The sequence below is a fragment of the Venturia canescens genome, chromosome 3 (genome assembly GCF_019457755.1).
Source record: "Venturia canescens isolate UGA chromosome 3, ASM1945775v1, whole genome shotgun sequence".
In the NCBI taxonomy this organism is placed as follows: domain Eukaryota; kingdom Metazoa; phylum Arthropoda; class Insecta; order Hymenoptera; family Ichneumonidae; genus Venturia; species Venturia canescens.
In genome coordinates, this window is record NC_057423.1 from 27,296,137 (window position 1) to 27,318,836 (window position 22,700).

Here is a 22,700-nt window from a genome sequence, read left to right on the forward strand (position 1 = left end):
ATGAATGTTTTCACCAATAATTCCACATTTGCAGTTTGCAGAATAGGAATACTCAACATACACGTCATTTCATACGTATTGTTGTCAATATTTGTGTTTGCCTACCACATTCCGAAGATTCAACTTTTCATATTATCAGCAAAAAAAGCATCCAAAGACTTTTTGGAACAAGTTTCAAAATTTATTACTCGACAGACCAGGTGGAAAAAGAATAACTACACTTATATCAAGACCAGAAACTGTTTTGAGAATCTGTTGTACACAATGTGCGATTGATGATCATAATTGGAAACCTCTTGAACCACGTTACCACAATCAGCATGAAGAAATAATAGAAAATCATAGGACACTGTTTGAGAAATAACGTAGAAAAGAATTGCCGGGTGGAAGGGGATAGCGACACGGGTGGACGAAATCAATTGAGGCAACACACACGAGCTTCTTCACTAATATTATAACACGTATTTTATTCACAGCACCAAATAACAATGAAGATGAGTGCAAAATGTTCAGCGATTATGAATTGTGTGATGAGCGAATGTATGAATATATGAGCACCTTTATTTCACGAGAGATTATATTAATACACTCGTGAATGGCTCGAGTGGCCCGATGAGAAAGAAAGACACGTGGCGTCGGCACTGCCACGAGGTGAGATGAGTGTTTCCCAAATGATGATGTACCTTTTTTAAAGCTTATGCAAATTGTCCCCGCGTGGATCAATCGCTAGATGAGTTCCCGTGAGTTTAATTACTTACTACATGAGTGAAACAAGATGAGTGCAACGATAATGAGTGTGAATGTTGAGAGTACAATACAGAGCGATGTGTATAGCAACGCGAACTGCACGATAATGGCCGCTCCCTGGTCCGGTACGGCGCACGTGAGGCGGCGAGCCGTGCTCGTGAGCCCCGTAGCGTGCCTGAGAGCGTCCAGCAAGTGCTGCCGCGAGTGGCCAGTCCAAGAAGAGCGACTCGCCTGACGACGAGACGCATTCTCAAACAGACACATATTAGGCAACCAATTAATAATATGCAGCGATCAGCTGCAAACCGATGGAGTCAAAACAAGGATCGGAAAGAGCAGAGCCATAGTTAAAAAGAAAAAAGACAACGCATTTGAAAGAGAACAGAAATCAAAATTGTTTCATGTATCTGTGCATTAGTTTCTGAAGACAGTAATTTCAGATCTATTCAGAAATAAGTAGGTGAAGACTTTAGTATTGAATATCTTCGTTAATATATTCCAGTCGGAACCAAAAAGTTAAAAGATTGGCATACCTGCTATTTCACAGAAATATCAAAGTTCATAGGTACTTGCTACGTACCAGTTATACAGACTTTGGTGCTATAGGGAAAAACACTTTAAAATTACATGAACCACATTTTTGAAACTTATTATGACACATTGAAAAAAAAAGTGACAGATACGATGCATGTTGAAGCAAGCAAAATGCTGTAATTTTGTATGTCTCCATGGTTATCCCTAGACAAAATATTTGATCACATCCAAAAATGATCAGGTGTAGACTTACAGACATGAATTTTTCAACCCACAATGCCAATCGCAAACATGGTGTGGAAATACTTAATATACATGTCGCTTCATCACTTTGTCGAACTTTAGAGGTGTTCATTGCATTTCGAAGATACAAATTTTGATATCATGAAAATTAAGCACCCAATGACTTATTGAAATAAATTTCCAAATTTATCATGTAACAACTCAAGTGAATATATCTATGCATTTACATGGCCCAAAGATTTTTCAAAACTTGGGTGTATGAACAAGCAATCATGAAGGCTTTTTATTATTAATATTTCAAATTATCTTGTTGAAATTAATATAAAAAAATAGAAATACGAATATCTCTCGTATTGTCTGGAGAACAAATAGAAATTGGTATGACAATACACTGTAAGCTAAGGAGGTGGGAAAAAGGGACCGGTGAACACAGCCAAGCTAAATGAAAGAAATTATGAAAACAATACATTGAATTACTTGACCAAAGTTTTTTAAAATTTATTTGAATTCGTTTACACACAATAATCCACCTCTTTCTTTAATGTAATTATACAACACAGAATTTCTGTTTGGAAAGAGTTTTAGAGGTTATAATGAACGAACGTTTTTTTTCTCATTGTTATTATTATTATTCAACACTAATTAGTCACGTCATTAATAATATCGATTCCTTCCACTTTTCAATAACCACCTTTATTTTTCTACACTCTGCACGCAACAGCACTCCGGCGGTCATAACCTCAAACGTCAACATGACGCGAAATCTCGCAAATTTGCTATCTATGTATATATTACGATATCGAAGTAGAACAGATAATTCTTAATTTTCACGACACACATTATTCACGTTTTCACTTCTCAACATTTTACTCACTCTCAGTACACTGTATGAGATCAATTAATCCACTGTTGAGGTTTTATTTATTATCAAGAGACTCGGTAGATTCGCCGTGGTGGGGGTAAAAGAGGCATGTGATTTTATTGAATTACGAAGCTCAGGAGCCTTTTAGCAACTTGAAAATTGAAGTTTAAGTCAATTGAGTAATTTTCTTTCGATTCCGCCCTAAATCAGCATGATCGGTGTTGTTATTGCTGAGAAAAAACTTTGCACGGGCTCAAGATTATGCAAAAGTTACCAACACATTCAAGAATTTATGCGTCTGTATTTATAAACACCATCAAAGGCACTTTGATGCTCTCGAGTTTCTGATTCGTTGGATCTGACGACATCCATTTTTAGACGTTGTGATTGGTTGTTGAAATTAGTTGTTGATGATAGGAAATCTGACGTCAACTTCAGAACGTAGCACACGGCGCAGCACAGCTGGTAACAGCAGTCATAAATTCGACCGATATACATATATTGTAACGGTACGTTTGTGCTTGTGCACACCGTCACGCCAAGATTCGAGCAATTCTATAATAAAGAAGAGCGGGCATGAAGGAAAAACAAAAGTAAAATGAAATTAGATTGAAATGACAAATGTTTTATTCAATTTTTAATTGTTTTAAACCAAATTACAAAAATAAAGGCTTTTTATTTGAAATCGAGTTTTTCCGCTTTATTTTAATTGCATGAAAAATTTTACCTAGGGAAAAAAAGGTTGGGACAAGTACATTGATGGTGTCGTGTTTGCTGATAATTCCATCCATAAAAAAAACTTAGAAACCGATGCCTCTTTCTTCTTATTTGATTCGAACAGCTAAATCAATTGAAAAAAATTCCATCTAATTTACGTGCAGCATTAAAATTTATCATATCAATTCAAGGGCAAGTATTTTCTAATGAATTGAAAAAAGTTACCACTTGAATTACGTGCAGCACTAAAATTTGTGATATCAATCGGTGGACAAGTATTTTATTAGTAACTCCAAAGTTCAACATTATGGAATTGTTCTAAGAAGCTTTTAAATCCAAAAATATCACATGCAAGCTAATCATTTCTTGCTCTATGGTGGCAGAGACTTATAAGAAAATCTATTCTTTTCAGACTTTCAGGAGCTTCTGATATTATTCACAATATTCGACGTCGATTGGATCGTTACAAATTATGTTTAAATATGAGTTAAAAGTACTTGTCCGCCCAACACTATTTATTGAAATAAAAATCAATCATAAAAAAACGAAATTGTACGGCAGAATCCGGTTAAAAATGTATTGAAATGCGATTTATTATTAGTTTAATGTTCTTAATAATAGTATAGGTTAGTTATACCGAATGAAATTCGTTCGCTGGAAGAAGTGAGAAGTAAAAAAGTCATTCCAATACAAACTGGGGACTTATTTTTGGAAACTTGAACATATTTAATGTGCAAAATGTTTTTTATTTATCGATGCACAAAAACATCCCTTGTATAGTACAGGACAATTCGTTTCCGTTCTTATTAAATTAGTACACTTGAGGGAAAATTACTTGAAGATAACTCTCTAAATTCCCTCTGCATGAATATTTGTGCTCCATCAGTTCTAGAAAAGCCCTGATTTTTATTTGAATAAACAATTTTAATGGAAAGTGATGGGCCGGACAAGTACTTTTAACTCATATTTAAACATAATTTGTAACGATCCAATCGACGTCGAATATTGTGAATAATATCAGAAGCTCCTGAAAGTCTGAAAAGAATAGATTTTCTTATAAGTCTCTGCCACCATAGAGCAAGAAATGATTAGCTTGCATGTGATATTTTTGGATTTAAAAGCTTCTTAGAAAAATTCCATAATGTTGAACTTTGGAGTTACTAATAAAATACTTGTCCACCGATTGATATCACAAATTTTAGTGCTGCACGTAATTCAAGTGGTAACTTTTTTCAATTCATTAGAAAATACTTGCCCTTGAATTGATATGATAAATTTTAATGCTGCACGTAAATTAGATGGAATTTTTTTCAATTGATTTAGCTGTTCGAATCAAATAAGAAGAAAGAGGCATCGGTTTCTAAGTTTTTTTTATGGATGGAATTATCAGCAAACACGACACCATCAATGTACTTGTCCCAACCTTTTTTTCCCTAGGGGAAGTTTATGGTTTGATATCACGTCTTTTTTCTCGAAAGTTCCTTATTTATGTTTTGACGACTATATAATTTTAATTTTAATTTCTATGAATTATTTACGATTTAATGCTTATAACATTGGTTTCCACGAAAAAAGACCTATTTTTCGTCAAAATTGTACTGGAAATATTTCGTCACAGGTCTATCCTTGGACTTTGGCGATTTTTTCCTTGTACTCTAATATGTTTTGTCAATTAGGAACCCAAGAGCATAGTGGAAAGCAGATTGGAGGCCGAAATATGATTTTGGCTTGTAACATCTGATTCGTCGAAAAAAGACTGATACCGCACAATCAGTATACTAGTGAAGAGTATTATACACGAATGCTGTAGAATTGTAATATATTTGATATTTTCTTACGGTTCGAAATCATTTTCGTTGTGTGACTTAAGAAGTTTTGTTTACATTTTTTGTGGTATAATAAGAAAACGGGCGATCATCAATGTAATTGTCCAAATTTTTTTTCTCCGAGTGAGGATTTTTACGGCTTGATATCAAATCTTTTTTCTATGGCAGTTCTAAACGACAAAAAATATTCTTAAATAAGATTTTCTAAAGTTCTCCAATGTTTCTATTGTGATATTTAAAAATAAGTTCTCCAATGATTTTCTTTAAGTTTTGTACAATTTATAATAGTTTGATATTCTTCGAATGTTTGAAGTTATACCCTCAATTTTGCAACCATTTCGAACGTGTCCATAATTTTGTGGGATTAAAATCATATTCCGTAAGGTTTTTCAATATTTTGTATCATTGTGGAATTTTCCCCCGTCATTTATAAATTTTATTTCCAATAGTTTTGATTAAATCATTGTGAATAAAGAAAATATGAATATTTTTCAATGAACCGAATTTTTTGATTGATTTTCCTTAAAATTTGACACAAGGAGAAAGAAAAAAATATCTACAATGTTCACCAAGTCCACCAGAATTCGCAATTTTCACATATGTTTATTGAATTCTAATGCTAGCAATTTTCATTTCATTAAAAAACGTGCTTCCAAGGACTTTTTGAAGCAATCTTTTTCATTTGTATTATCATACCCAGAGATAAAAGTTGACACACCCACGTCGATGCACAAAATTTTTAAACTCTGCATGCCACCAAGGTTCAACCGGACAAAAGATAAACTATGAAGTGCGTCAAGACCAACAGAATTGCTTATTTATTAATATGTCCATTGCATTTTGAAAACATAACTTCTTATGTAATTCATAAATAGGCCATTGCTGACTTCTTGTATCATTTATCATTATTTTGAGTTATTTATTACTAGTAATCCATATCATCATCCATAATAGTAATCCATATTGTATCATTTATCATTATTTTGAGTTATTTATTACTAGTAATCCATATCATCATCCATAATAGTAATCCATATTGTATCATTTATCATTATTTTGAGTTATTTATTACTAGTAATCCATATCGTAATTCTATAATTCTTCTACAATTTTTATTAATTGTAAGTATCCATATTTCATAATCAAAAATAGGAAGTGCTAATACCTAGCGTGCATGTCAATACACAGAATTTTCAAAGTCTGCAAGTATCCGCTGCGATTTATTCATCTACATTTTGATACAGAAAGAAAAAATTACCACCGATTCATAAAATTCATTATGCCAAAACTAAAAGAAAAGAAGACAGCGCACTTCAAAGTGAACAGAACTCAAAATTGTTTCATGTATCTTCGTTTATATATTGCAGTCGGAACCAAAAAGTGAAAAGATTGGCACACTTACGCTTCACAGAAATATCAAAGTTCATAGGTATTCGCTGCATGCCAGTAATACAAACTTTGGTGCTATGGGGCAAACACTTCAAAATTCCATGAACCACATTCTTGAAACTTATTATGTCACATTCAAGAAAAAAAGTGACAGATACGCTGCATGTTGAAGCACGCGAAATGCTGTATTTTTGAATGTCTCCATGGTTATACGCAATCAAAATATTTGATCACATCCAAAAATTATCAGACGGAGACTTACACACATGAATTTTTCAACCCATGATGCCAATCGCAAACATGGTCTGGAAATACTCAACATACATGTCGCTTCATGACTTTGTCGCACTTTAGAGGTGTTCATTGCATTTCGAAGATATGAATTTTGATATCATGAAAATCAGACACCCAATGACTTATTGAAATAAATTTCCAAATTCATTATGCAATAAGTCAAGTGAATATATCTATGGACTTACATGGCCCAAAGATTTTTCTAAAACTCGGGTGTATAAACAAGGAATCATGAAAACTTTTTGTTATGAATTTTCCAATTTATTGAAATCAATATGAGGAAATAGATACGGAAGTCACTCGAATTGTCTAGAGAATGAATAGAAATTGGTATGGATATACTGTAAGCTAAGGAGGTGGGAAAAAGGGCCCGGTGAACACAGCCAAACGAAATGAAAGAAAATATGACAACAATACATTGAATTAGACACTTTTACTTGACCAAAGTTTTTTAAAATTTATTTACATTCATTTACATACAACCACGCATATTTTTTCTATAGTGTAATAACACAACATAAAATTTATGTTTGGAAAGAACATTTGAGAGGTTATAATGAGCGAAAGTTTTTTTTTCTCACATAACTCCTGTTGAAAATTTGTAATGAACCAGAACCACGATTGCAACAAAATTATGTCATGAATAAACGTAAAATCAAAGAATTTGTACAAGGAGAAATTTCCCAATACTAATATATGTCCTATATAACAAATACTCGCGAACCGATTGCGATGAGGGTAAACTAACCCCATGGTTATCACAAAACTTACATAACATTTTTTTTTATAGTCATATAAGAATTTTTAATCGAATTCATACAGCTCGCACTGTTTCTCCGAAATTTTATCATTTAGATCGCTGTTGCTATTAATTTGATCATGCCATCAAAAACTGACAGAAGGTTGAACAATATATCACGCCAAAGTCACTATATATCTGGTTTTCGTAATATACACTGCATGTATGACACCACATACCACTATTTTGAATAAAATAAATACATATTGAACACTTGATTAGATGAAAAATTTTTTTTTTTCACCCCGCACTTCGTAATGTCGGAAATCCGATTATTATAACATCAAAAGCTGACAGCTGACTGATGGGATTGTATATATAGGTATATATTCATAAACTTTATTCCACTGGAACGGTACAGCGAGTATCCTGACCAATCACAACTCATTATTTCTGTAGCCGGGATCCCGGGACTCGAGCTTCCATAGAAATGGGTTATAGCTGGCATCAAGAGGCCTTTGATGGTGTTCTGTACAGACACGGCAAATCCATAAATGTGTTAGTAACTTTTGCATAATCTTGAGCCTGTGCAAAGTTTTTTCTCAGCATTCACGCTACTGATCGTGTTGGTTTCGTGCTCATTCGAAAGGGATTTTGAAAATTAGTCTCCAAACCAATTTTTGATTTATAAAAAATCTCCTGAGCTCTGCAATTTTAGAAAATTATATGCCAGTTTTACCCCCACCACCGCGAATCGTTTTATTCAGAGAAAGTATACTCGGCGAGCCTCGGGCCAGCAGACGACAGGGCTGTCAATGTACTTGTCCCGAGACTCTACCGAGTCTCTTGATTTCCAGTATTTTTCTTTGTAAAAAGAATCATTTTTTCAGAATTAATTATCATAAACTTCGCATGAATTTACGCTCGCTTTTATTAGAATAATAACAATTAATAGTTTCGCTTGCAATAATAATTTTTCAATGTAACAATCATTCTCTCGCCAACGCTTGCTTGATAAATTTTCAATTAACTTATTTGATAATTTGATAATTGAGCTCTAATTCTCACTTTTTGATTCTATACAATACAAATTAATTGTTCGAGTGGATTTTTGTGGTTGATCTCACTCTTTTGACTCGATATAATTCAAATAAATTGTTTTCAGTGAGTTAAATTTGTTTTGAATAATTTATTTAGTTCAAAATGATAAATGACTCGAAATTGTTTCGTTTTGAATAATTTTGTTAGTTCAATTTGAAAAATAATAGCTGATTTGGAACTGTCCAGCTTGAGAATAAAGAAACTTGCTTGGTTTTAATAATTTTTAATGAATTTAATCACCACTCAGAAAGCAATGGTTTGTAGATGGAAAAGAATCCACCCAGAGATCTTGAGACAGAACGAAACCGAACTGTCCCGGCCCCTCTGGCGTGGAAAGGTAGGAGTCCTACCCAAGAATCTTGTGACCGAACGAAATCGAACGGCCACGGCCCTCTTGGATAGAAAAAGGATTGGAAATCTACCAGGAATCTTGAGACAGAACGGAATCGAACTGTCCCGGCCCTCCTGGATAGATCGGAAACTCTCACCTAAGAATCTTGAGTTCAAACGAAATTGAATGAACCCGGCCCTCTTAGCGTGAGAGAGGAAAGGTGTTATTCTGTTTGAATTCTGAGTGGGATAATAGCGATGTTATTTTGCTCTTTGTTTTTAGAGCTATTTTTGAAATGAGTGAAAATTCTATGTTTCTTTATTCTCGATTTTATGGCGAGTTCACGCGGCGAGATCCGGAGGCAAGACTGGCTTTTGGTTATGGCATGCGAGTCGAGCTCTCAGGGATTCGAGACGTGACTGGCTCCTAGCGTGGCGAGATTCGATATGAGACAACCTACCGGAGCTTCTGCGCTCGGGTTTTTATACTCTCCCGAACAAAGGAAATAATAATAATAACGCCCTTGGACTTTGTCCCTTACTCCAATTCGCTGCGCGACTTAATCTCGAACCAGGGACTCTCACTCTAAATTCTCTGATTGGTGCGCTAACTCCCCCGCGTGGGTCCCAATTGGCCGAGTCGAGCTGCAGTCACACTGCGCATGTGCAAGAATTCAATAAAATTTAATAAAATGAATTTTGGATCGATTTTTATCCCTTTTAAGTCTTCTTCTATTATTTGATTTTGTTTTCTATTGATTCTGTTCACAAGATTATTTTTATTTAATTTTATTCATTAATTTGCCGAAAGCCACGTTCTTGCACGTGCCTGCTGAAAGTAGGTCATCGCGCATGCGCACTGTGCACGCTCGATCTATAAAAGAAAAGTTTTCTTAAGTTTTTAAATAATTTTAATCTGAAATTTTCACCAAATTGTCCACAATACGTTTCTTTAACAATCCGCATCATTATTTTCAATAAGAAAGAGTTTATTTAATTGAAATTGAATAAAATAAAGAATTTCACGAATCTAGGGAATTTTGTGGAATCGAAATTGAGTTGGCAGCGCTGAGCGCCTCGCTTCCCGAGCGCCGCTTCGCGAAGTGACAGTTTTTCAACATGGCCGCCGGTGTAAACACTCGTGCGTGCCATGTCGTTGAAATAAAGTTCTCGAGTCGGTGTTTCGCTTCAATATATATATATGTACAAACCATGTGTCAGTTTTTGATCCTATGAACAGAGTTTCGACATTACGAAGTGCGTGCGGAATCAATAAAAAAACAATTTAGGTCATCTAAAGAAGTGCATATTACTATTTATTTTGTTATTTGTGATATATTAAACCGGTACCAACGCGGCCGCGTAAATGTAGTCTGTGATGTGTGTGTGAAAAAGAATATAAAATAAGCGCGATGCATATATGTCAACGAAACTTCTCAAGATTTCATTATTTCTTTCGATTGGAAATAAGTGTTAACTGAAATAATCCTTCAATTAAACCAGAGGACGAGAAATATTGTCCAGTGCGAATATATTGTCAGTGGCGTGGTTATATATCATGTGTACATAGGTTATATATACGAATAAATAGAACAAAAATACACGCAACTGTTAGAATGATATTAGAAACTTTAATTGAATAAATGTTTTCTAATTTATTTCTTGTGTCGTCATTATTTTTAAACATCCCCATATTTTGCATGATATTCAGTTTGGCTCTGCCCTCTCCGATCCTTGTTTTCACCCGCTCAGTTTGCAGCGGATCGATTCATATTATTAATTCGTTCCCTAATATGTGTTCTATGATTTTCTACTCCTTCATGATGATTGTGGTAACATGATTCGAGAGGTTTCTGACCATGATCTTGAATTGCACATTTTGTAAATCAGATTTTCAAATAAAAATCTGGTCTTGGTATAGTGTGTAGTTATTCTTTTCCCATTAGGTCTGTCGAGTGATAAATTTGGAAACTTGTTCCAGAAAGCCTTTGGATTCTTTTTTTGCTAATGATATGAAAAGTCGTATCTTAGGAATGCGGTATGCAAACACAAATTTTGATAACAAAACTTATAGAATGACATGTATGTTGAGTATTTCCACTTTGCAAACTACAAATATGGAATTATTATGAAAAAAATTTATTCCGATAAGTCTACTGTTGCTCAGTTTTGGATGCGATCAAATATGATGCCTACCAACATCCCCAGAAACTTACAGAATTGCTGAATGCAATGTGCGCTATGTCATTTTAATGTAACATCATGACTTTTGACAACTTTTCATTATAATGCTGTAGATTCGGATCATCAAAATATTGCAAAAATCTGCAAACTGTACAATTCAAATACTGTGCCATTCATTTTACTATTTGATCCTAACTGTAACATCTATATGAAGTAAAAAGTTGATTATAAAAGTCTTCAGTTGCTCATTTATGGATAGATTTGAAATTGCTGTCTTCGAAGCTCATTGCGCAGATACATTGAACCGCAGCAGATACCTGCGAACTCTGAAATTTCTGTGGATAAATATATATGCGACGGATCACCCCTTATCTTTGACTATGGTAATATGTAATGGAACTTGGTTCGGCAAGTTTTTAAGTGTTCCTTTTCAAATAGTATTGAAGTTTGTATGACTGATATACAGCGAATACTTCCAAACTTTGATATTTCTGTGTTGCAGCATGTGTGCCAATCATTCAAATCATTTCCCCCAACCGTATCATGTAATCTAGAAAATTCATCACAAAAGTCTTCCGCATTTCTAGATACTTCAATTTTCCTTTTTCTACTCCATTGTGAGTTTTCGAATTTCTAAATTAATTTCTGAATTGTCCTGAAATGGTTTTTCTCCAAAACCAATGCAGGTACCTTAAACGTCTTTGAATTCTGTTGCTTTGTTGAATTAAGTTCGCTTAGTTTTTTTTGCTGCTTTGAGTTCTGGCATAACAAATGTTAGAAGTTTTCGGGTACTTTTTTTCAGCAACTATCAAACTGTGGATAATTAGACCTCAGCGGCCACTTGCAAACTTTGGAAATATATTTCATTGAGGGCACGTTTTGGATGAAATGAAATCTCTAGATTCAGAATGCAAAAGCGACATTTAATGTGGGCAAATCTGTTGGATTTTTCATGTCTTGAATTTGATCTATCTTTCCTCTTTTCCTTTCTTTTTTCTAACGTTATAAGCCGGAAATCACATCTCAGCCCGCAACACGCATTGCTACATGCTCTTGATTTGAATTTTGAAGAAAAGGGCTAAATAAAATCTGTTCTATTAAGGAAATCTTTACATCAGTTCTTTCTTGGTATGAAGACTTGGAGAAAATCGCCAAAGGCCAAGGACAGACCGGTGACGAAATATTTTCAGTACAATTTTGACGAAAAATAGATCTTTTTTCGCGGAAACCAACGTTATAAGCCGAAAATCATATTACAGCCCACGAGACGCATTTCTTCACAATTTTGACGAAAAATAGGTCCTTTTTCGTGGAAACCAACGTTATAAGCCGAAAATCATATCTCGGCCCCCAACCCGCTTTCTACCATTCTCTTGGGTTCCCAATAACCATAGCAAATTAGAGTAGGAGAAAAAAAATAGCCCAACTCCATGGACAGACCCGTGACGGAATATTTTCTGTACAATGTTGACGAGAAATTTGTTGTTTTTCGTGGAAACCAACGTTATAGTCCGAAAATCATATCTCGGCCCGCAACACACTTTTCTCCATGCTCTTGGGTTCCAAATAGACGAAACATATTAGAGTACAAGGAAAAAAATCGCCAAAGTCCAAAGACAGACCTGTGACGAAATATTTCCAGTACAATTTTAACGAAAAATCGATCTTATTTCGTGGAAACCAACGTTATAAGCCGAAAACCATATTATGGCCCACAACACGCATTTCTTCATGCTATTGGATTCCCAATAGACAAAACATATTAGAAGACAAGGAGAAAAATCACCAAAGTCCAAGACCAAACCAGTGCCGAAATATTTTCAGTACAATTTTGAAGAAAAATTGGTCTTTCACGTGGAAACCAACATTATAAACCGAAATTCATTTCTCGAGCCTCATCCCGGATTCCTCCATGCTGTTGAGTTCCTAATAGGCATAACATATTAGAGTATAAGGAAAAAAATCGCCAAAGTTCAAGGGCAGACTTGTGACGGAATATTTTCACTACAATTTTTACGAAAAATTGGTCTTTTATGGTGGAAACCAACTTTATAAGCCGAACATCATACCTAGGGAAAATAAGATTGGGAGAAGTACATTGATGGTCCCTTAATTGCTGATAATTTCATGAAAAAGATTATCCCATAAAAAATGTTCGTATGAGAATGGAATCTATAAAAATGTACTAAGCAAATAATTCATAGAAATTTATATTAAAATCCTATAACCATCATAACATAAAGGAGGAACTTTTGAGAAAAAGGCGTGATATCAAACCATAAACTTCCCCTAGGGAAAAAAAGGTTGGGACAAGTACATTGATGGTCTCTTGTTTCTGGATGGCATAGAAAAAAGATTTAGAACCAGGAAAAAAATTCTATAAAAATAATAAACGAAAAATTGAAAAGTTCGAAAAAATTCAACAAAAATAAAAAACAATCGAAAAAATTCTGTAAAGAAAAATGAAAAAAATTCATAAATATTGAAGACATTGAAAAATGTACTATCCGAGTTACATGTAGTATAAAAATGTATGATATCAATTGGAGGCCAAGTTTTTATTGATAATTTGGAATATTTATCCAACAAATTGAAAACTTTAATGAAATTCATGATAATTATTTTCACGAAAAAAGTTCATGAAAAAATAGTCATAACGGAAGTTACGTGCAGTACTAAAATGTATTATATCAATTCGAGGTCAAGTATTTATCAGTTATTCGAAATATAATCTCCGGCGACAAATGAGCGTTGAGAATCCTTGTCAGGCTCACAACGTTTTATCAAAATTACTAAAAAATTAATGGAAATAAAATCATTAAAAATTCACATGAAAGTTATTCGTTACTTCAACAACACTTTAAAGAATCGATTTCCCTCCGACTTTCAGGATCCCCTGGTATTATTCACAACATTCAACTTCGATTGGATCGGTACAAATTATGTTCAAATACGTCTTAAACGTACTTGTCCGGCCCATCACTTTTTATTCAAATTGCTCATTCGAAAACAAATCAGGGCTGTTCTATAATGACAAATATAATCAAATGGATAGAAATAAAAATAATATCTCCAAATAATTTGAACTTGATTGTTCGCAAGTTCGTATAGCAATATCCACTTCTCATTTTCTTCAGTGAACACATACCATTCGGTAAGAACCAATGAAAATGAGAAAAAATCAGGCCCATTACTAGAAATTTTCGAACCTACTCAGCCATGCAATGTTTTTTTTCTATAGTCACGTACACATTTTGAAAAATATCACTAGTCGAGTACGACACGTGGATTCCTGGAATTTGGAGAAAAATGATTTTGTTGTGAATTATGACTCCATATAATATAAATAGATTAATCAACTTTATCTTTCATTTTCGTTTCATTTTGACAAGAGCGATTCGAAGGAAAATTATTTTATCGGGAATTACTGTTTCTTAATATTAACACATGCATTAACTTCGTTTTTGATTTGTTTTCGAATGAGCAATTTGAATAAAAAGTGATGGGCCGGACAAGTACGTTTAAGACGTATTTGAACATAATTTGTACCGATCCAATCGAAGTTGAATGTTGTGAATAATACCAGGGGTTCCTGAAAGTCGGAGGGGAATCGATTCTTTAAAGTGTGTACCTTGTCGAAGTAACGAATGACTTTCATGTGAATTTTTAATGATTTTATTTCCATTAATTTTTTAGTGATTTTGATAAAACGTTGTGAGCCTGACAAGGATTCTCAACGCTCATTTGTCGCCGGAGATTATATTTCGAATAACTGATAAATACTTGACCTCGAATTGATATAATACATTTTAGTACTGCACGTAACTTCCGTTATGACTTTTTTTTCATGAACTTTTTTCATGAAAATAATTATCATGAATTTCATTAAAGTTTTCAATTTGTTGGATAAATATTCCAAATTATCAATAAAAACTTGGCCTCCATTGATATCATACATTTTTATACTACATGTAACTCGGATAGTACATTTTTCAATGTCTTCAATATTTATGAATTTTTTTCATTTTTCTTTACAGAATTTTTTCGATTGTTTTTTATTTTTGTTGAATTTTTTCGAACTTTTCAATTTTTCGTTTATTATTTTTATAGAATAGATATTATTGTCGTGAATTGGGCTCGAAACTTATTGAAACTTCTTTTATGAAAAAAATAAAATTGATTATATCCACTGCTATTTCCAATAATGTTTTATTTATTTAAACGAAATTGGCAAATCTTGCACCGTTGATCCACGGGGCTACGATCGCAATCACTTTATAATAACATAACCGACGATAACAGACGGTATACAAGAAAACATTGAGGACTATCAGAAACTTTCTCATCGGCGATTGGTCGAGACGGATAGATTCTCACCGGTGATTGGTTATGATGGGCATCAAGAAGCCCTTGTATGTATCGGTCTGAACCCATATACGGATACGTCAGCTGCGTAAATGTGTTGGTACTTTTTGCATAATCTTGAGCCCGTGCAAAGTTTTTTCTCAGCAATTACGCCACCGATCATTCTGATTTTGGGCGCAATCGAAAGAGAATTTCTTAATTAGGTGAAAGTTCAATTTTCAAATTGCGACATAACTCCTGAGCTTCGCAATTCAAGAAAATGACATGTCGATTTTACCCCCACCACCGCGAATCGTTTTATTCAGAGATAATATAGTTTCGGCGAGAGCCTCGGGCCAGCAGACGACAGGGCTGTCAATGTACTTGTCCCGAGACCCTGCCGAGTCTCTTGATAATTTTTTTTATGGAATTGTTTTTACATTCTTAAATGTAAAAAAAAGACTTTCAATAAAACAAATTTTTTAAATCAATTTCTCAGAATAGCAGGAAAAGAAAAAAACATAACGCCCGCCAATTCAAATAAAATTTGCAATATTTCAATATTTTTTTCATTTATTGCAATTTGAAACCAGCTATTTGTATTATGTCCTAAAAGGTGTCTTCGAAATTCATATTGCTAAACTTACATCAGCGATGGAGAGTAAAAATATTTACAGCACACACGTTGATGCAAAAAATTTTCAAAGTTAGCAGGTAGTTTCTGGAAATCAATGATCATATCGAAAAACATCATGAGTTCCCATATTTCAGCTTTTATTGCAATGATCATACGAATTTTATGATTTTCTTCTACTGCTTATTTGTTATATTTTCAAATGGATAAACTAGAATTAGTAAACATATAGTTTAAAGAATATCTATATCCGCGTCATTAGTTTATAAAATAAGGTTTTAATTTACAATTTTCTTTTATCCGCACAGTTGCAAATCATCCTATCGTGGCGTTAGTGGGCAATATATCTAATGTACTACCGCCTTCTCCGTATCTCTCTCAACGACTAGATATCCCAGAAGATCGTATCTGTTCGAGTAACAATTTGCCGTTAAGTTGTCAACACGAAATACCCTGCAATTGTTATCATCTTGAGAAAATTCCTCTAAATTCGCTTGTTGAAATCGTTCTTATAGACGAAGGTATGTACAGCGACGATTGTTGAAGAAAATATCATCTTGATTACTTACAAAGTATTTTTTATGCATTATGATTACAGCTCAAATACCGGGTCTTTCCCATCCATTCCACTTACATGGACACATCTTTCATATTATAAATGAAGGGCGAGCAAAAGACCACAATATAACGAGCATTAGCCTTCAAAAAATTATAGAACTAGACAGAAATGGAATGTTGAAGAGAAATTTCAAAAAACAAGTGTCCAAGGATACATACGCAGTTCCAAACAACGGCTACTCGATAATTCGATTTCGAGCTGACAATCCAGGTTAATTTTAATCGATTATTAGAATTATTTAACTCAATGATTCCTTTTTAAATATAATTGGTCATTTCAGGCTATTGGCTGTTTCACTGTCACTTCGTCTATCATCTTGAAGTTGGTATGGGCCTTGTTTTTCAAGTTGGTGAGCACAGCGACATGCCAAAAACTCCAGAACATTTCCCGAAGTGCAACAATTTTGTTCCACAAATAAGCGATCCATACGAGATGTATCAAGGGGAGCAAAAAAATGCAGTACCAAAGCTACCAGAAAAACTGTTAGCAATGTAAAGAAGAGCGCTTGCACCTCAAGGGTTTCATATTATGGATCGTATGCAATTTACAGTTTATAGTGCTTGGTTGTATGCATTTCACAAGTGTCGGCATTCAAAAATCAATCATTTTATTCTTTCTGGACAACCAGACCGACAATTCATATATATATGCCAATGGACAAGTCTTAGAATCATGCTAAATTCTAACTAATCAATATTGTTTATCTGTCTATTTGGTTGTTTAGTCGTGATCATACCTGCCGAAAAGTAACTAGAGGGGGTGATTTTGAAAGTTTTAAGAGGATTTCGAAAATGATTAATAAGTTCAATTGTTGAAGTATATTAAGTGCTGATTGATTAAAAACTTGTAGCTTAGAGCATATTGATAACATCAATTTTACAGCAAATAATCACCTCTCGAGAAATTAAATTCGGACAAGTACATCGACAATCGATTGTTTCCGCGTTATACCACAAAAAATGTAGAAAAAAATCTTACGCCTCACTGAAACCTATTTTAAAAAATGAAAAAACTTCAAATATACTACTAAATAACATTACATTCCCGAAACCTCCAAACACCTCGTTTTAAAACATTTTGAAAATCGATGCCACATGTTTCTTATTTTATTCTGATGGAAAAAGAACTTAAACAATCGAAAAAGTTACTATTCAAATTACATGTAGCACCAAAATTCATAATATCAATTCGCTGCTAAGTATTTATTGGTGATTCGGAATATTCATTTCCATGGAAAACTCGGGAACTTAAACAAAAACATTAGCATTATGCACATCAACTAAATACCACTATGAATTATTTTAGAGTACCAATGGCTTGAGGTAGTTTGAATGCTGAGTGCCGTAAAAAAAAATCGGTTAAAACTTCGTTTCTGTGGGAAAATTACTCGTTGTGAAATATGTTCTAAAAACCATCCAAAATTGTGAATGATTATTGAATAAACATATGATTACGATACTTTATTAAAATTTCTTAAATGTGCGTAATTTTGAAGTTTTTATATTTTTCGTACTTTCCTACTAGAAGACATCTTCATGCCATATGCACTGTAACGCTTTTTCCCAGATTGAGCGACAAATTAACCCACTTCTTTCGCTGTTAGGCGCCAGTTCGATAATCTTCGAGAGGGATTCGCATAATAATCAAATTAACCGTTCAAGAATATTCGATATTGACAGTTTGTGGCGTTGGATCTCGGTGCGGGAAGACGCACCGCGAGTTTGACGGTTTGGGGTGAGGGCTGTGAGTTAGCGTCCCACCGCTCGATGTTTTGAATTTCGTACTCGATGTACAGCGAGATCTACGATGAATTAACGGACGACCTCCTACTTTTGAACTGTCCGATTCTTCGTCTATCGATGCTTCTTCTTTGATTTTTCGAAGCTCGTCGCTCGCTTATAAAGTGTTTAAATGTGTGTTGTGCCCGTACATCGCACTCATTAAAACAAATTAAGCACTCTCAGCGCAAACGCAGCAATGATGAAATATCGATGCTCCCGAACGAGCGCATCGACCCTCGATGTCAACATCGAAACTTCCAGAAGGAAATCTAGGTTATATTCGCACGAGAAGGGGAAAACCCCCAAATCTATAAAATTATCGACTAACCCAAAATTCGACAGTCTTTGACGAGAATTGTAACGATTGGTCTCGAGGCAATAAAACCTCGAATTTGTAACTTCTCAAATAAACTTATTGTTAACTTGTTGTAAAAGTATCGAGTTGGAGTTCAGCTCTTTTGGCCTAAATCCCTTAAATACTCGTCCTTGATAACTCGTCCCTTCGCGACGGTCTTCGCGGACACAACATTGGTGGCAGCGGTGGGATAGCCACTACTCGAGAAACCCGACACATCTACGATAGTCAAACGGAAGGAATTCAAATTGCTGAGGAGGACCGATAATTCTAGAAAAATCGATATATCGAACGGACGTTCGATCACCGATCATCGCATCCAAGGCAGACCGATCTACGTCAAGATTCAACCCAAAATACGACTGGAGCTGGAGCGGAAGAAATTCAACACGACAACGAATCTGAACATCATGCTAGCGATCACCTTACTGTAAGTGACGGAACATTATTAAATAACATTGTAATCCGCCAAAGCCAGTTCGTATATAAAAATTTATATGTCAGACGACGAGTACGCTGAACGTCTCAAGTTACCGGGCGTAAGCACTATTTCGCGTTCGCTCAATTCATTTTTCGACGATAAACTCGACTACAATCGCGAAAGAAAAAACGAAATCACCTCGCAAAGTAGAAGGCGACGAAGTAGCGCCCAATCTTTAAATCGATCTCCGACATCGGAAGACGATTATTTAGACGCGGAAAATACGCCGGAAAATTCGGTAATAGAAACCACAAATCCTTAGTATCAACAATGGTTGAAACGGTAAATTTAGACACAACGGGAGATAATCAGAATTCCGGAAATCCCGGAAACAGTCGAAATAATAATCCCGGAAATCCTAGAAATAATGGCGAAAATAATAGAGGAAATAATTCTCAAAATTCCCCGCCAAATCACTCGCGAACTAAAAGACTTCGAGGCTCAATGTCTCTTAAAGAAGCGCGTAGTTTAATTCCTCGATTCGACGGTTCAAAACCGGAAGAAGCGCGAGAACTTGTAGATTCTTTTGCTCACGTCAATAAACATATTTTAGAAGAGGACCAAGGGATTCTCCTGGAATCAGTGTTAACTACTAAGCTCGAGCAGAAGTACGATATAAAAATATTCCAGATTTTGAAACGTTTAAATCCGTTATGTTAGAAATATTCTGCGGTACGAGAACCGTAGGAGCCCTCCAAACAGAGCTGTATTCTTGCCGACAAAGATTTAATGAATCAGTAATAGTCCAGTCATTACGTCGGAAAAAACGGGTTAGAAATGCAAATGAACCGAGAAAGCTAAATTTTTGATATGTCGTGGGGGGGGGCCTAGAAAAGCTTAAGTTCAAATTGTCGACCAAGATTTCCTATGTGCATTTTGCGCCACCTTAAAAAAAGGGTTGAAATCAGTTTTTTTACAATAACTCGGTTTTCTGTTGAGATACGAGAATTTTGAATTCATAGTTTTTTGTTGCTTTTTTTGTGCTCTACAATTAAGGTTCTATACATTTTTCACCTATTGTTTATATTTTTTGAGATATCGATCGAAGAAGTCAGAAATGTAGGTAATGAAATTTGTTTTTTGCTATTTTCTCTTTTCTCGCGATAGATATCGAAAAATTGTCTATTATAAAACTTGTAGAGCGTGTTCAGATCTACAATTTCGTTTTTCAAATTTTTTCCTCCGACCAAAATTATGACCTCCAGCGCGCCGCAAAGTTGACCACAGCGCCGCCCGACGCTATAAAATGTGCGTCCCGCCACCGAGCGCGCCAATAGAGCGACCGTTGGAATTTGAGAGGTCAGGTATAACAGACCCTTTTTCGTTTTCACGCCGAAACATCTGCTCTTTTTCATAGCATTTCGATCAGTTGTCTCGAGTCATTTGGAGCGAGCATACATGTTTTATAAATCTCGTGAACATGGGTGATTGTTTCATTTGCCAAAAACCTCTTATTACAGACATTTACGTTGCGAAAAAGAGAGCTGTTCAGACTCTCTTAGCGGCGAGTGTGAAAAGAGGATGTGTGGAGCATCAAAACTTGTTACAAAGTATCGATTCCGTGAATGTTCACAGTGCGTGCTACAAAAAATATGCGAATCAAAGACTAGCATCGTTTGCCTCTCGACGAAGTGAATCTGCATCGGAAGAACCAGAATCCGAAGAACAACCTCAGCTCATACCCACTTTTGATTTTAAAAATCTATGTTTATTTTGTGGTGAAGCATTTTGCGACGAATCAAAATTGCCAGTGCATAGACGAAAAAAAATTCATTCGGTGCACGAAACATCGATGAAAGAAACCGTTCTACGGTACTTGTCTGGACGTGATGATGGATTTGCTATTGCTATCATCGAACGAATTAATTGTGTCCCCGATCTCGTCGCAGCAGGAGCTCGGTACCATCGAGCATATATTTCACGTGTATACCATCCAGTACCTGAGGAGGGGATTAAAGGAGGACCCGCAGAGGACAAAATAGCCGAGGCAATGGAGGGAATTTACTCATTTCTGAAAGAAAATTCGGACGAATGTCAATTTTCAATGAATGAGTTGATGAACCAATTGAATGGAGATTTCGTTCCCGACATCAGAACGATTAAAAAACATTTACAAGTCAAGTATGGAGATGACATTCTTATAAACGAAAATCAAGGACGTGATTGTGTGGTTTGTTTTCGGAATACTGGCTTCAAAATACTTTCGAATAAATGGTATGAAGAAAAAAAAAAGGACTCTCGTGAAGAAAGGTTAAGAGTTATTCGTGAAGCTGCTGCAATAATTCGCGAGGACATTAGAGGTGTCGTTTACGATAAAAATAATTATCCCCCATCGGATGCGTTCGTGGAAGATGTCGAAGCTGCTGTTCCTGAATCTTTGCAAGTTTTTCTTGCCACGACCATCACAAAAGATAAACGCGGTGCATTGGAGCAGTGGAAAAAAAAATGTACAGCGATAGCTCACTCCATAATAACAGCTGTGCGTCCTCGTTCGTTTTTTTTTTCTAGCGGTTCAAGAGTCTCTACAACTAGAAGAGTTGACCGAGGAAGAACTTCTTCAACCAGGACCATCGAAACGACGAAGAATATTAAAAAAAAACGGGGGCCCTTAATTATTATTTTTGGCTACACAAAAAAATAATTGTTCAATTAATTTCATGTTTTTGTTGCATTATTTGTCTGGTTTATTTGTTTATGTTTTATCCCAATAATTTCCCGAACAATCTCCCATCCGTTTCGACGTGTGCATACAACCGTGCGAGCGGCTGCATCGAAGCGGGGCACGGACTTACTGACTTTGCGGCGTGCTAGAGATCATAATTTTGGTCGGAGGAAAAAATTAAAAAAAAGAAATTGTAGGTCTGAACACGCTCTACAAGTTTTATAATAAACAATTTTTCGATATCTATCGCGAGAAAAGAAAAAATAGCAAAAAACAAATTTCATTACCTAAATTTCTGACTTCTTCGATCGATGTCTCAATAAATATAAACAATAGGTGAAAAATGTATAGGACCTTAATTGTAGAGCACAAAAAAGCAACAAAAAAATATGAATTCAAAATTCTCGTATCTCAACGGAAAACCGAGTTATTGTAAAAAAACTGATTTTAACCCTTTTTTTAAGGTGGCGCAAAATGCACATAGGAAATCTTGGTCGACAATTTGAACTTAAGCTTTTCTAAGCCCCCCCCCCCCCCCCACGTCATATCAAAAATTTAGCCTTCTCGGTTCATTTGCATTTCCAAATGTATATAATGACTGGACTATAAAAGAATTCGGAAGAAGAGTAGAAGATACAATGATGGAACTAATTGATGCAAGTATAAAAAAGCACTCGACAATGATCGAACAAATGGCGGTAGAAAAACACATACGCGAAGTAGCCCTTTCGAGTTTCACTCAAGGTCTCAAACGCGAATATCAAACAATTATTAAAGCTAGGGCATATCCAACCCTTAACGAAGCTATCACAGCCGCGATAGACGAAGAAAAAATACAGCAGGGAACTCGAAGAGATA

At 35.1% G+C, this 22,700-nt stretch overlaps 1 protein-coding gene across 1 annotated transcript in view; it reads left to right on the forward strand.

Annotated features, from left to right (window-relative positions):
• Positions 1 to 18,026, forward strand: part of LOC122408579 (laccase-like) — an 885,959-nt gene extending 867,933 nt beyond the window's left edge. Inside the window, exons 6-8 of the mRNA XM_043415437.1 lie at positions 16,253 to 16,465; positions 16,543 to 16,773; positions 16,844 to 18,026. Coding sequence (XP_043271372.1) covers positions 16,253 to 16,465; positions 16,543 to 16,773; positions 16,844 to 17,058 — 659 coding nt within the window. The 3' untranslated portion in view covers positions 17,059 to 18,026. The remainder of the gene's footprint in view (positions 1 to 16,252; positions 16,466 to 16,542; positions 16,774 to 16,843) is intronic.
• The last annotated feature ends 4,674 nt before the right edge of the window (positions 18,027 to 22,700 follow it).